The sequence below is a fragment of the Centroberyx affinis genome, unplaced genomic scaffold (genome assembly GCF_046629955.1).
Source record: "Centroberyx affinis isolate AG114_WGS23_722 - 3 ecotype Tasmania unplaced genomic scaffold, CSIRO-AGI_Caff_v1 ptg001782l_1, whole genome shotgun sequence".
In the NCBI taxonomy this organism is placed as follows: domain Eukaryota; kingdom Metazoa; phylum Chordata; class Actinopteri; order Beryciformes; family Berycidae; genus Centroberyx; species Centroberyx affinis.
In genome coordinates this window covers 61,259-77,127 of record NW_027280175.1, presented here as the reverse complement: position 1 = coordinate 77,127, position 15,869 = coordinate 61,259, and the positions used below count along the sequence as shown (strand labels likewise).

Genomic DNA, 15,869 nt, shown 5'->3' with positions numbered 1-15,869 from the left:
TGGCAAGCCTCCAAAAAGTTCAGTTGCATGTCCAAAGAAAATCAATTTTAAAGTCTCTATATTCTGCAGCAATATTTACTATAAGCAATGTGTACAACAACCTCTGCTGAATATTGATCTGCATTTTGACTGGTTTGATATTTACTCCATGTCAAAGAAGCAAGCATACAAGCAAACACGCCTCTTCACAATACAGAAATATCTTTTACTCCAAGTACATTTCTGCAACAATATGTAATATATGCATACGGAGGAGCTTTTTTAATGCATAATAATGCTTTATATTTTGCTTTGTTTTGATGTTTTTGGAGACAAAATACAGGGAAGGGACAACAATAAACACTCATGACCAAAGCAAACTTTGTTATTGAGATTTGTATTTACAGTAAACAGAGGCTCACCCTCCAAGTCGATATTCACTACAACAAGTTAGATAATTCAAGGTGGCAAAACCCTCAATATTGGGCATGTTCTTGTGGAGTACTCTTGTTTCGTCCATGTGGAACGATTTTACATTAAATAGAGGTATCACAGAGAAAATACAGATAATTCAAAGACAGATTCCTCCCTTCTCCTCTCAGTGTGACCAGCTAAAGCCTTGGGGAAGAGAGAGAGAGATAGAGAGAGAAACAGCATCTTGCTGCTAAATTCGACAGGCTGGTATGAAAGCACAGTGATTAAACACAGAGTGTGTGAGCTGTTTTGAGACCAGCCACTTCATGAACGGAAGCAGAGCATGATATTATAACTATTGAACTGTACACTACTGAGCTGGCGATTCTGTAATGGGAGCAACCATTATCAAGACAAATTTTGCATTCATTTGGTTTGTCATTTTCAATTTTAACTATAGATGTGAAATGAGACACTATAGTGATATACGCTTTCCTTCAGTCCAAATCTATAACGCATCATCAAGAAAATTAAGGGGAAGCAATCCATTCAATATCAGTTGCATCATCCTCGCAATGACAACAATAATGGATGTTTTCAAATAAATCATTCGTCAAACTCTCCCAATGGCACATTAGAGTAATATGCAGGATTTGGGGGTTTTATTCATCAACTTCGTCACCATCGTCACTCCAAACACCGGCGTAATGATCACTATAATTGGGGTTCGGTTAGATTGGTTTGAAAGCACATCCCTGAGAACCGGTCACAAAGCGAGCACACATGGTTGCCCTCCTGTGGTCAAGGAGGACTTCACAGTAACATCAAAGTAAGTCAAATTCATCAAATAAAACAGCAATTATAAAGTAACAACTATTACATAATGTGTCTTTGTCGGTCGATGCAACATCTTTTCAGTTTATAATTCAGTCTTATACACATTTACACGTTTCTGTAAGTGGTATTCTTACAAAAGTCATAATATGTTGTAAGAAAATAAATACATTTCAATTAGGTCATTAGTACAATGCACTGACCATCAAAATTGCCCTTCTCAGCGCTCACACACACTACTAAAGCACATGGTTCTGCTGATATTTTTGTTTTATGTCCAGATACCTTAAAGCAAAGAAATAACACATGTGCCATACTGTTGGAAATTATGACCCTGTGAACCATTGTAGCAATTTACCACAGCAAATTAACGAAAGCTGTCAAAACAACTAGAAATTCAGAGTGCAGATGATAGAGTCACTATTATTTACTGTAGCATGAAGCTCATATTTCAATTGCGTAACATTACTCCACTCAACAGTTCCAGGCAGAATATTCACACAAGGCATACAGTGGAGCGTCCTATCTCAAGACGCTCACAGTCAAAATTACAGCAGCTTCAATAAAGACATAAAGACAGATTTCCCTTAGTGTGGCACGTCCCAGACCAGCTCCTTTTTGACTGCCAGACAGCCATGTTCCAGGCTACATGGCTTCCATAATGACAACCTTTGGTTTGGAGACAGTGAGCCTCTCCCCCTCTACACTTCCAGGTCTGTGTTACAGTAGGAAGGGAAGCACCGGGGTGCCGTGCTGAGCCATGGTAAATGGAGCCGGGCCAACGCTCCTCAAGTTCCTCCCAGTGCACGAGCGGCAGCGACAGTGGCAGATGGGAGGAGGCGGGATGGGCAAACTGGGCGACGACGTTGACTTCTGAGGCCTGGGATGGTTTTCCCGTCTCAAAGCTCCGTTGTCTCCCAGCTGACCTCCCGCGGAACCTGGCGTCATTTAGTCCCTGTGTGGATGACCGTGACGGTGGAGGGTCGTGGTCGGGACTGGTCCGCCACCACCGACGGATCCTCTCGTACCGCAGAGGAGGCGTTAGAGTCCTGACTGTAGACTTTAACTGCAGAGGGCAACGGGGCTATCGGGGGACCTGTGGGAGAACCAGAATATCAACAAATTGTATTTGCATCATATCATTAGTTTAGTTTTGTTAAACAAATGTGAAAAATACAACATATAGAAAAAAACAATGCACGTAACAAGGATGATGCATGAAAATCAGAGGCGTATTTCCAACATACTCCCTTAATGTAAAAAATATGGTGGTTAATCAGTGGCAGCATACATTAATATTATTACAACAATATATGATTATGTGCTACATTACGATTCAGTACAAAAGCTAAAAAAGACATTGTTAAAATAACTACACAATGCAATAAACATTTAATGTAACACTGCAAACAATAACCATCAAATAAAGCAGTGCAACAGATGTGGTGGGTATGAAAGCCCTGTCTTTAAGGATGCATAGTTCTGTTAAATTAAATGACACCAGATACACCCTAACAGCATGATTAATGTATCCAATTTAATTTAGAAAATTAATTGAAAATTATGTATCAAGAGAGCTTTTAAACGATTGCAAATCAGCTTAATGGAGAGAGGGCCAAACTGAACAGAGCTCAGTTGACTGTGGAACAAAAAGTTGGACAGGCTGAGGCTCTGCAGAGAGTTTCTGAAGTGTCACTCACAGTCCTTGAGGGAGAGAGGGGCGCAGTCCACAGACTGGCTCTTGGCTGGAGCGCGGCTCTGGGTGTTGGCCGAGGAGTTGGCGCTGTGAATGCTGCTGCCAAAGCTAGTGCCCAGCTGCAGGCGCCTCATGTGGCGAATCACAGCCGTGGCATTAAAGGCTTGCTGTGAGAGGGCAGGAGAAGCGAGAAGCAGAGAGAGAGAAGAGTGAGAGAGGCTGCAAATACAGAGGAGAAGAAAAGGACTAAAATGTAATACTTTTAGTTCAAGGATGCTGAAGTCTCCTGTGCTCACCCTCCATTTGCTTTTGGCAAAGTTTTTCCGCATCTGTCGACTGACGGATTCGTGAATGTTCTTGCAGAGAGCAGTGTCCCCAGCAATCCTGAAAATTAAAGTCAAGTCCTTTTAGATAATGTGAACAACGATTAGCATACAGAACATGATGCTTCATTAAACAAACCAATTTATATTTGCATCTTTAATACTTTGGGAATCACCATCATCACAATATTTTCCTGTTAATGTGAATCCATCTGGCGCAGGCCATTTATTTTCACTCTACTAAAACATCTTCGGTTGATGAGGGTAAGCATTTTTTCTAGGAGCTCAGATATCACTTTCTGTCGCCTGCAACATAATAGCTCTGCATCCACTGCTGGTCTGATGCTTTCCCCAATGAAAGCCATTTCTCACCGCTATGACACCTGTTACCAGTGTCACAAACCACGTATTTGTATCAGAAGGACCACCTGCCCAGGACCCGAACGGCCCATTACCGGCTAACAGACCTATTCATATTGGCCACCTCAGCCGGAGACAGCAACCCACACACGCTCCCTCTCGTTAGCTCCTGCTCAGGCCTGGGAAGACATTCTAATTGTTCATTAAAGCCTCCACATTCTTCAAGGATCCTTCAGGACGCCAGCCACTAATTGGCAGCCATTTATTCAGCAGATTTCTCTCTCAGGGCCGGCGGTGCAGAGCGGAGCTGGGTTCGGGGCTTGGAGCCATGGCGACAGATGACAGTGGGAGGACATGCTCTCCACGACAAATGCGTCAGCCCGGCAATCTGCGTCATACTGCTGTTTTGTCGCACCAAGATGTGTGGTTCCCTATGATTGTCTGGTTGGGGCTCAGTGTGGCGGCGGTTAGTTTCTCACCAGGGGTGCTGAAGGGCCTGGTCACATGTGAACCTCTTCTCCGGGTCCTTCTCCATTAGGCAGCTGATGAAGTCTTTGGCTATGGAGGGAATGTAAAGGTCAAGAAAATTGAGAATATCTTCCAGACGCTGCCACTGCCAAGTATTGCCGACTATATTTGCAAACAACACAGTGTACAGGATGTGTATATGTTTGCACACAAGCAAACACACACACACAGACATATGATATAACTTACCGGAGTCTGATATGTCATCCCAATACGGTGCGTCAAACTCATAGTCTGCCTTGAGAATCTGCTCAAAGAGCTTTGAATCATTCTCATCATAGAAAGGAGGGTAACCGCACAGCCTAAGGAGACAGATGATTACACAACAGTCAGTGCGAGTGCTATTATCCAGCTGATGTTAGAAACTTTAACCCAAATCTAAAAGGATTTAGCGTGACTTAATCTCATTCAGCGGTGATTTGATCTTTCATATCGCATGTAACAGCAGTCGGTTCAGAGGGATTATGGCAACTACACGAATACCAAGGAGAGACAAAATGGGACTAAACAGTCCATTTTCATATGATTTGGAAACAACGGACATGTCCATTGCAAATCTGCGCCATAAATCCACGGCTATTTATAAACAAACATCCAGCTGTGGATACGACATCACAAGTCGTATCCACAGCTGGATGTTGATTGTAAAAGAGATGATTCCACAACAACTGCCATGCACAGCTCTCATTTGTGAGGGCATCAGAAACTCTTCCACTTGATTACCTTAAAAGTCTTCACACCTAACGAACAGATAACGAGACTGGGGATTTTCTCCTCACTAACGAGCGTCACCACTTAACTTAATTAGTTTGGCAGCTTCGTGTAACACTTTCCACTGAAAGCTTTTCGGGGGCTGTAAAATAGGAACAGTAGGATTACATTGTGGGCATCCCTCAGACTACGCTTATGATCCTGCAACAGTGATCAGCATTGAATCAATAGGCAACACCTATTAAAAAAAAAAAAAAAGGTGATATTTTTATTGAAAATTGAGCACTCACAGAATATAAGCGATGACCCCAATAGACCAGCAGTCCACAGCTTTGCTGTAGGGCTTCTGAGCTAAAACCTCGGGAGCTGGGAAAATGGAATTATTAAAAACAAATGGTGAGACAAACTGGTATTGATCGAGTGAAACACTGGGAGCAGCTTTAGGCCAGCTAAGATCACCATGGCACAAAGGCTACAGAAGATGTGTGAATGTTGTATTTTGATCTGAAAAGATCTGTTTGCTCATTACTCTGGTGATGGAAGATTGCCTGTGGCAACTGGTTAAGGTTAGCCAAAGGCTAATGAAAGATTAGATTAGGTCAAGTGCATCTCATTATGTCAGTAACTTTCCACCAAACCCAGAGCTCAGAGGGCAGGCTCACCCACGTATCCTGGAGTCCCGCAGGCGGTGGCCATCACATCACCTGTTCCCTCCATCTTAGACAGGCCAAAGTCACTGATCATGATCTTTGATTCATCGTGGGGGTTGAAATACAGCAGGTTCTCTGGCTAGAAACGGAAGGAAGCAGTGTGGGCGTCAGTGAGTATGAGGGTGAGCATGTGTACGTGTGTTCACATGGTCTCATGTACTTCTGAGTGAGTGTGAATATTAAGAACTGCGATACCTTCAGGTCTCGGTGTACTATGCCCATGGAGTGGAGATAGTTGACCGCATCCAAGACCTGCCGGATGAGTCTGCTGGCATCCATCTCTGTGTAGAAGCCCTTCTCCACGATGCGGTCAAACAGCTCACCTCCAGACACCCTGACAGCACATATGGAAAATCAGCAGACATTTAAATAATTTTTTTCAGTACAGCTTTAGTCCATCTAATAGAATACATGCTGTCTACAAAACAGTGTCGTTAAAACAATGACACGTACATCTTTTAGGCAACATTGTGCTGGCATTCACTCCTACTCAGAGGCACATCTAAGGGCAAAGATGCCTCAAGGACGCTGTAGATGCTTATTCAAGCGAAAACCACAATACATTATCAAAATGACCAGCCAAATGGAAGGCAAGGGGATGACTCAAGTCTAAACAATGCGGTGGGTTGATGTACTTACAGCTGCATTATGAGGTACAGGTGGTTTGAGCTCTCATAGATGTCCTCCAGAGCCACTATATTCTCATGCTTTATCCTGGGAGGGAGAACAGGAAATTCAATTCAGTTGCTGTCAGCCTCTGTTCGTTTCAGCACAGTCCGCTAACCAGGTGCAATTACCCCATTCTTTTGTTGAAATGAAGCCCTGCCATGTAAACTTGCTTCTCACATTCCGAAAAATAAAGTGTTTTTCAGTTTCTGGAAAAGCAACTTGCCCTACATGTGTGTGTGTCTACCCGCGCGTGTGTGTGTGTGTGTTCACAATCCTCAAAATGAACCTGGTATAAACTGTATACTCTGCACAAAGCAGGCCACATAAGGGAGAAAACCTTTTTGTGCATGATGGAGAGCGGGGATTCTTGGAGGATGCTAATCAGTGACTCACGAAGCGGCAACCCCCGTCAGCGGGAGCGCCTGAAGAAAAGAATATAGAATCAATCAAGGTGCTGGGAGTCTGTGTCCAGGCAACCATCCAGCAGGGTTAAGGTAAATGCAAAAAAAAAAAAAAAAAAAAAAGGAAAGGAAAAAAACAAGCTCCAAGCAGATATGCTGACGACGGAGCATATTCAGAGGGGCAGGTGGGTGAAAAGGAGAAGGTGGGGGTGGAAGAGGAGGAGGAGGAGGGAGGAGGAGAAGGGAAGGGAGGGGAGGGGAGGGAGGGGGTCTCAAAGGACTAAACAACCTCCGCAACTTCCTTTCTCAGTCCCGTTTGGGTGGCCCGGAACCAAAACAAGGTTGTTGTTTCAGGGTTGTGTGTGTGATTAACGGAAGAGGAGTGAGGAAGTGCGAATGCGGAGGAGAGGGAGAAAAGGGGATGAGAAATTGAAAGAAAGAGAAAGGGGAAACTGGAGTCAAAGGATAGCAACTGTAACCAGGCAACTACGCCCAACAACTGGCTTGCTCTCGTCAAGAGTGACTGATAACCGAGCCTCTCAGGGGAATTACTCATCAGGCCCTGGAGGAGAATGGAGTGTCACCTGGTGTCAACACAATCCTGTCCTGTGTGTGTGTGTGTGTGTGTGTGTGTATGTGTGTGTGCAAGTGAGTGTTAAGACAAAAATTGGGTGGATAGATGGGATTCGACAAGGCGGATAGATGGGATTCGACAAGGAAGTCACTTTGGCTCGGCAATGACTGTTAAATAAACTGTGCTGCATTGGCATCCCAATTCCAAGCCATTACTCAGTCAGTGGATGTGCGCCAGCCAAAAAGGAGAGAGACATAAGTTTCCCAGTGGATGTCGCAAGGTGGGTGACCCTTTTTAAAGTGTTGTGCTTTTTCAGCAAAATCCCCGTGGCGGCGTCACGCAGTACCTACTTCCTAAGCACAGCGATTTCATTTTCAATGCTGGTCTCCTTCCCCTTCAGTGCTTTTTTAGGGATGCACTTTATTGCAACCATCTTTCCGGTGGCCTTCTCCCGAGCCATCACCACTTCGGAAAATGCACCACTGTGAAACACACAAAGAGAGAGAAGGGGGGGGGGGGGGGGGGGGGGGGGAGAGAGAGAGAGAGAGAGAGAGAGAGAGAGAGAGAGAGAGAGAGAGAGAGAGAAGAGATACACGTTTGTCAGCTTTACATGAGCTCAGGCAATATTGACACAGAAAACCTATGCTCAGTGAATAGATGGAGGGCACTCAGAGGTAGACAGGCCAAAGTACACAAACAGCATATTGTGAATATTTACTGAGAACCAGCTAAGTCCCTGACTATGAGCAACAGCCTTCTGTGTTGGCTTATGGTTGGTGTATGTGTGTACTGTACTTGTGTGCAGCCAATAGCATGGCAAACACTTTTAAAACCTCTAAAAAACACCCATTTAGGACGGTAGATAGCGTGTCTTCCTTGGCCATCTGTCTCTATACATGAAAGCCTTAAAAAAACAAATATGGAATTAAGGGAATATTTGCTCAAGCAATCTGTATCTGTTGCTATGATACCACATTCAGTCCACCTTAATAAATCTCTTTGAGCAGGCAACGTGATTGCTTTTTCCTTCTCATTTTCCCCCTCCACACCTTCGCAGGGACCTTTCCCCTTCAACCGTCCCCAGCAGGGGCTTGTAGTGAGGATCATAGACAGAGATTGAAGATTGAGGCTCAATGGTCCAAGTTCCCTTGACCAAAACAACTAATGATCTAAAAGACTGGGCTAATCCTTGATCACAAACACACGCGTCCCGACCTCATTTAATATTTTCACCAAAACTCACTGGTACTTTTCAAGCCACCTCTGTGATTTTACATAGTTCCTTTCTTCTGCATATTTTCTTTTTCTCTTCTGCTTTTTAAATCTCAAACCCAGTGGAAATAAATGGCTTGTTGAACATCATCAGTCCTACAAAGTTAGGGACGTGGAGAAACACACACACACACACACCTGAATTGAGAGTCACCTCTGCACTGTCTTTTAAAAAAAAGCGAGAAGGCTAATGTAGAAGGGTCTATTATGTTCTCGGTGTGTAATCAGTTCCTCCCAGCGGGCTCTAAACTCAGCGGCGCTCAGTCCACTAAGTCCCCCCGTGGTCATCAAATCCACGCTAATCCCCCTCTCTACCGTCCGCAGGGGGGAGGGACAGGCATACAAACACAGACACAGGATAAACACACTACCTGGTCGCAGAGCCGGGCCCCAGGTGTGATGAGGTGGAACACACTCGCTGTAAACAAACAGAACTGAGGGGGGCTTGGAGCAGACGCCCTTCTGACTTTGACCCCATTCTGACACATGATGTGGGGCAATATGGAAATTCAAGGGCTTGTGTAAGTGAGGGAGTCGGGGCACTACAGGCTGGCGTCACCCTAGCCTGTTATAGCACTATCTTCTTACTGCAGTTGATGCTGTGAGGAAAACGAGCATCATTTCTATTCAGCGCATGCAACCAATTTCCACAGCTGTGTGGACATTAGGAGAAGTACGAAATTCCTCCACCGCCACGCTGCGTCTGTGAAACGACTCTCTTGCATGTCTTTACGAAGCGCGCTTTCCGCTCTCTGCAGCAGGAGAAACACAATGATTAAAACCACAGGAAACCTGTGAACTCGCTGAGAGGGTGGTTAGAGCATGCAGCGGCACCATTTCTGTCCCCCACCTCAACACGTTGAGACACAGTAGCATCACTTCCTGACAATGACAACATAACAGATTGAAGCACTGTGACTTCCCTCGCACTGTCAGCGCATCAACCATGACAAACTGTGGTGCAGGCTCCAATAGCATCCATTTTATTATTTCATAATTCACAGGAATCAAAGGTGCAATCTCTGCTAGAGGCACGCATATGGTGCTGCCGCCACCCACATATGCGTGCATACATCCATATGTACAGACGCAAAAACGCATCTACAATCAAGCATAGCTCAAAAACCTGTGTGACTAACAGGTACATCTACTTTGCCCCTAGAATAATCCTAGGTGTGAGCTGGAGCCGCATTAAGGGATGAGAGAAGCTCCATCTGAACTGGACCCTTGATTAAAGCTCATCTCAATCCATTACGCCAGATGAAATGATTGTATGGCTACAAAATGTTTCTGACCCAGTGTCACACAGTGCACTCTGCCTCACGGCCTCACTTGCTGCAATAAAGCGGACATACTGGCTCAGTTAGTTGAATAATACTACTTGAATTGTAAGTTCTGTTCGCAGAGCAACAGAGCTCCCTCTTCACAGCTCTTGGATCGCAGTATGAGCCGTGTGTGACAGTCTGCAGCCACACAACACCACCACACCATGTACAAGACAGCCAAGCCAAACTGGCTGACTAATGTGAAATGTGAATGTGGGCTGCATTCTCTGTGAAACCCACTGGAGGCTGATGCTGCAGATGCAGAGTTCGTCCTGTACCAAGACACCATCCAGAAAACTTTTCAGGCAGTGACCTAGCTTGCGATCCCAGGCAATTATGTAAATGCTGAGCACTTTTGATGGAATAGTGTTTTCGAGGGGTCTGTTTCTCGGGGACAGAGGCTGGCTTATTGACATTCACTGCCTGTGCTTGTATGGTGCTGCTGAGTAATCACACTGAATCATCTTGTGTAAGACGCATTAGAGCAGCCCGTTATGCAACATATGGGATGGAAAAGTCGGAATTTGATAATCCAGGTGGAGCTTGTGCCAGTGAAACCCATCATACTCAACAGTCACCTTTCAGCGGTGCAATGGCAACTCTTAACCAGAAATATGACAGCTGATATTACCTATGCTTTGGGGAGGAAGCTAGGAAAATTGATATGTATACATAATTTACAACAACTTTTTGAAGGCTTCACAATGCAACAGAGGAAGAGGCTTCCTTTAGTAATACTACGCACTAAAATGTCATACAAGAATAGAATTACATTTCCTGCAGCTCTCTAGATGGGTGCAAAAAAAATACTTTCCTAGTATTGTTGTATAGCATCTTCTGAAGGGGAAAGTCATCAATTGCCTGTTGCCTTAACAAAGCAGCTCCTCGTGGACGCAGAGTACTGCTGGTTTTCTATCCTACCATGTAGTTAATAGCTTTCATCTGGCATCGCAGGTCTAATTGAGTCCCTGTTATATGGGTAGAATGAAACCCAGCAGGACTCGGCATCCCAAGGACCGGAGTTGGGCCTTAACAGCATGTGGGACCTGAGGCAGCTTTCCTGGAAGGTTTGCCAGACTGTTGATTAAATGGAGAAAATAATCACTCAGATCTTTCCTGGAGGGTCAGTTCGCAGCCTGATAAGAGCTAATGCCGCTCATAAACAACTACATAAATAAATAAACAAACTGTCAAACACTCCAGAGACAGGTTTGGCAAAAACCTGTCTGAAGATACGGCTAAGCCAGAGATCTCATGGGAGAAGCAGATTTATTTTGATAAAGGCGATTACAGCCTCCTCTGCACAGATATGGAATCGTCTGGCTCACTTCAACTCCCTGAGAGGCCCTGAGGGGGACAGGAACACAAATGGACACTCATGAAATGACTACGCATGCAACCAACATTATCTTGGGAAATATTTGACACCCCATCACTGTAGTTAGCAGTTTTCATGACAAAGTACCCCCTGCCATTAGTAGGACACATTTTAGGTATATGTAGCTAGAGAGTGGTGGTGGGAAGTAGTAGACAGTGACTTCTGAGGGCTTCCATCATCCCAGTTGCCTAGCTGCCATTTCAGACACACTCAGGCTGCTTTCAAGGACCCAACTAGCCTCTCCACAGGCTGGGTTAGAGGAAATGATCAATGCACAGAGGCAACAGTAGTTACTTTTCCACATCGGGGACAGGTAAGGCTTTTGTCAGAGCCAGGGTCAGCTTAACACCAGATGTGAAACCCTGCTTATTCATACATAAACTTTAAGACTATTTTCATCTTTGTTGCCAATAAGCTGCAAATGGAATCACAGAGATGTGACTTTGAGGGGAAACAGGAGATATAAATAATGAGTTAGCTATGGTTTAGCCATCTTTGGCCCTGCAGTAGAAACCAAGCTAACAGCGAATCACTTTTCTCCACAATCTCTGAGAGAAATCCATCAACAGCATCAACAGTTAATGGAAATCTGGAAAACATGACAAAGCACTCAGGAGGGGTGCAACAGAGAAGCATCATTTTTGGGAAGTGGTTCTTTTTAATACGTCCACCATTACCACCGCATTTAAATAAATAAAATCTCTGCACCCTTAAAAGTATTTCAAGTGAGTGAAGTATGTTGGTGCTAAAGGTATCTCAGACTAGCATGTCATCATCCCCGTTGTGAGCAGCAACTCTGCTTATGCTACCCATTTAGATCACTTCCCTTTGGGGATCTATGAAGGTGCTCATGGTGAGGTTACTTAATTTGCTCCCTTGGAGTATGAGCAGCTTAAGGCTCTGAAATTAGCCCTGAGGCAAGTGGCAGTCATGTAGGTGGACTGGCTTCGGTGGTGCAGATCTCATTAACTCACAACAGCTACCGCATGACAGAGGGAAGAAGAGTGGCCAAACCATTACTAGCACTGCTGCAGGCTTCCTATTCCCACACTACTATTGATCCATGAAATCCAATCAATCATAACATTCACACAGAGATTGATCACCAGTGGCAGCCAACATTTAATTTGCCTCTCTATTTAGAACCTTTATTTGAATGTGCACTTTGTTTTGCATGTAAAATCGTATCCTGCTTTTTTCACAAAGCCAAATATCACACTCTTACTCTTACAGTCATAGCTGCTATCATTAGAGGTGATCAATTGGAGATTATGATGCGGGGAACAGTGACTGAGTTTTGGTTGCCAAGAGGAAGCTACGAGGAGATGATCCCTTTTGGACATCGATGGGGAATCCTGAGGAACTTAACGTTGAAAAGGGGCGGAGGAAGAGGGATAATCTATGTCTCTTCCTCTGTCCAACTCTCCTTCCTAGATCAGCCTATTCTTAATCCCCAGACAAAGCTGCGGGTCTGCGCAAAAGAGGGCGGGATCCCCGTTGCTTTCCTACCCTCTGTGACCCGTTGTGGGCCCCCGCTGTGCAGCACGGCCTGCACAACAAGGCACTCCCCGATTAAGACACACAGGAGCTCTTAAAATGGGACTTACTTCAAAAGTAATAAGGACAAGTACACGCTGTACAATATGGAAGATAAGGGTGAGCAATCACAAACTGGTCCGTTAGTTTTGTGTGTTGGGTTGTGGGCGAGGCTGTGTGTTCCTCCAACCTGACCATTGTTTGGACAGAAATTCATGATGATTCACTGGTGTTATTCAGAGGCTCTTTCACAGATAAATGAAAGCCTTAGGGAAATCAGAACTGCCTACAGGTTGTCTGATTGTTGAGTATGACAACTGAAGTGCCGAGTGTGCCGTTATGAATCATCACAAATCCATGAGAATACTATGATGCTGTTCTTCAGGTACAACGCATCTGCGGTCACGCTGAACTGCAGATTCAAGAGGTTCAGCAGAACTAGGCCGTCCTAAAGGATGCCAAGAGGACACAACTTGTTCCCCGACAACAGAATCAAGGAGGTTATACACACACAAAATGGAAGGAACACAGACCCACAGGTGTAGAGACAGAGGCGCCTCGTTAATAGTCATCCCAGAATTATATACTGTTTGCGATGGGGGGGATGGGATCATTTAGAGGCGAGGCACACATGAGTTTTGCATATCTGACGCCAGCAAAACCCATCAGCACTCCAGACAGCGCCTGTTCTATGTTAACATTTATGAATGGAGACCAGCTTCCAATGTTTTTGCAGACCATGGTGACCACAGGCTGTTTTTTTTCGTTCAGCTTGACACCAATTTCCCAGGCTAAAAACCATATTTCCCCTGGGAGACTCCCTCCTCCACACAGGCCTCCCCCAACAATATAAACATCGCCACATCAAATTCCTCTCAGTCAGGGGAGAGGGAGGTGGCTTTGGGTCTCGCCTTCGGGCAAACACACCAGGAAAATGACCGATATAATCAATCGTTTGACAGATTTCTTCTCAACACACAGAAATCTACTTTATCTCAAGACTGTCGGCCCGATTCTTGTCTCCCTCATGTATGCATGAACGGCCCTTGACCAAATTCCCTTAGAAGTTTGAGTCTTCCATTTGGGGAATTTGCCCTTCAAAGTGAGCACTTAGGCTCCCCTTCTGCTCCATAACTTATCCAGTGAAGAAAAGACATTAAGTCAAGCAGCACTAACAGTGGACTAAAATAAACTCTGGAATTTGTCCGCTCTGTGGTCCAAGTGCAAGAGAATAACTTGTGAAACAAGCAAGGAGCCAAACTGGTCCCCCAACTACATGAACAAGCCAAAAACGAAACCCAGCCTCAATCTAGTTCTCAAGTGTGGTTAAGTATGTTTGTTGTGTGAACAACTATTTGTGGCGCTGGTTCACATGAATTCATAAAGCCAGAAAGCTTGTTTCCCAGCTGAAATCCGTTCAACTGTTTGCTGAACGAGTGTTTACAATCGCCGGCAAAAACGTGCTATTTTAAAGCAAGCTTGTGTGATGTGGCTTGAGAATACATGAAGACATCACAGATGGCCCGTTAATTTGGGAGGGCCCAAGTTTACCTCATGATTTGTGTATGCAAATACGCCCTGCTGGCTTTGTTTTGTCGTTACATTTTGTACAAAAAGACCCCAGGTAAATGGCTGCTTAACATAGCTCTACATGTTTTAACACTAATCTCTGGGAAGAATAAAAATACGGTTGTTGTTCAATGAAGTATGATATAATGCGGGACACCATGCGTGTACGGCTTCACACACAATTGTGCCCCAAATGTTTCATGAGCAATTACTTCCACAATTAACTAATGATGGTCCCAATTAAATTTCAACATTTCTGTTTTCTCATGCAATAACTTCAAAAGGCCCTGTCGCTATCGTCGTCGAGACATCTTGACTTAATTCAAGAAATATTCAACAGCTGTCAGTCGGCATTCATTTCCGTTATAACGATACAATGTGTCATTGTTGTCTGACGCTAATGGCACAACTGGATACAAAGTTTCAATTCAGAGCCTGTCGTGTGGCAACGCTACATTATCTTGTTACTCACGTCCCAAGGACTTCCTTGAAGTCAAATATTTTCTTGATATCATCGACATGCTTTTTCCAAGATCCATCGCTGGACTCGCCGTTTTCTCTCGCCATTTCGCACGGGCAGGGGAGAAAAGACGTGAGGGAGCTGGAGCTCACTACAGGCGTCTCACCCAGACAAAAAAGTAGTGCACTTCTGTATTTCGCCAAGGGTTTCCTGGCTATTTGTCAGCGCAGACTATCTTGCTTCCTCAGCCCATGCATACAGCCAGACAAGCCAAGGCAAGGAGGGGAGGTATGTCCTACCCCGAGAGGTTATTTGACTAATCTGTTTGACGTAGCGGATCCCGAGCTTCCCCACTATTCAGTTTTCTGTGATAGGGGAAACACAGACTCCCCCCGGCAGGATTCAGTGTCGGCCGACGGTGCGTTAAGGTGAGGTCGGGCTACTTGCAGGATGACACTTGGAAGTCAGTCGCATCCGAGCTGCTGTGCCATTGAGTCACACCGACCGCCCTGTGGTTGTTATAGCAATAGGAGTGGGAGGTTGCTGCTCCCGCCTATCTATCTGACAGCATGTACAGTGAACGATTTAAGTGTTCGCATTGCACCAAATCAATGACCCAGTGGAAACTATGCTGGACTTAACGGCGTGGTCTGTTGTCCCCGATTAACTATAAACTTTAATGCTGGTGAACGAGCACAATGTCACGTTTTTCTGTCGGGCTATTTCACAGTTAGACGCATCCTGATCAATGCAGTGATAAATAAAAACGTGGGGCCGGGGCCAGGGGCGTAGCTAGGAATTATGGGCTCTGTGCACAGGAGTGACTGGGCCCCCCCTCCACTTTCTTCTGTTTTTATTTTGTTTGCAGTTGTGGATATTTTATATTTTATTTTTTAATTTGTTTCAAAACCAGAGCAGAGTGAAGTTAAAGTATAAAATATTTATAAATATACGCTTAAGAGCCACAAAAGGCATTTTAGTCTAGACACTTTAGGGGCTCTTCCCTCAGCTTGGGACCCTGGGTAGTCAGCACCCCCTAAAAAAACAGCACCCTAAAAGGTCGATAAACTATGACCTCCAGTTGGTGACCATCTTACAGCAAACAACCACCAATGTCAGCAAACAAGAAA

The 15,869-nt window shown here is 44.8% G+C and overlaps 1 protein-coding gene across 2 annotated transcripts; it reads right to left on the bottom strand.

Annotated features, from left to right (window-relative positions):
* Positions 1-329: 329 nt before the first annotated feature.
* On the bottom strand, positions 330-15,038 carry LOC139652344 (calcium/calmodulin-dependent protein kinase type 1D-like). 2 transcript variants are annotated; one of them, XM_071529382.1, is made up of 11 exons: positions 14,752-15,038; positions 7,550-7,681; positions 6,195-6,269; positions 5,751-5,889; positions 5,508-5,634; positions 5,136-5,211; positions 4,324-4,436; positions 4,086-4,164; positions 3,220-3,307; positions 3,041-3,090; positions 330-2,228 (listed from the first exon to the last, which is right to left on the bottom strand). In XM_071529382.1, the coding sequence occupies exons 1-11, from the start codon at positions 14,844-14,846 to the stop codon at positions 1,787-1,789; spliced, it is 1,416 nt and encodes a 471-aa protein (XP_071385483.1). In that variant the 5' UTR covers positions 14,847-15,038; the 3' UTR covers positions 330-1,786. The 2 variants fall into 2 exon arrangements, with proteins under 2 accessions (XP_071385483.1, XP_071385484.1); XM_071529383.1 differs by having other exon boundaries at positions 2,044-2,323; positions 2,928-3,090.
* Between the last annotated feature and the right edge of the window lie 831 nt (positions 15,039-15,869).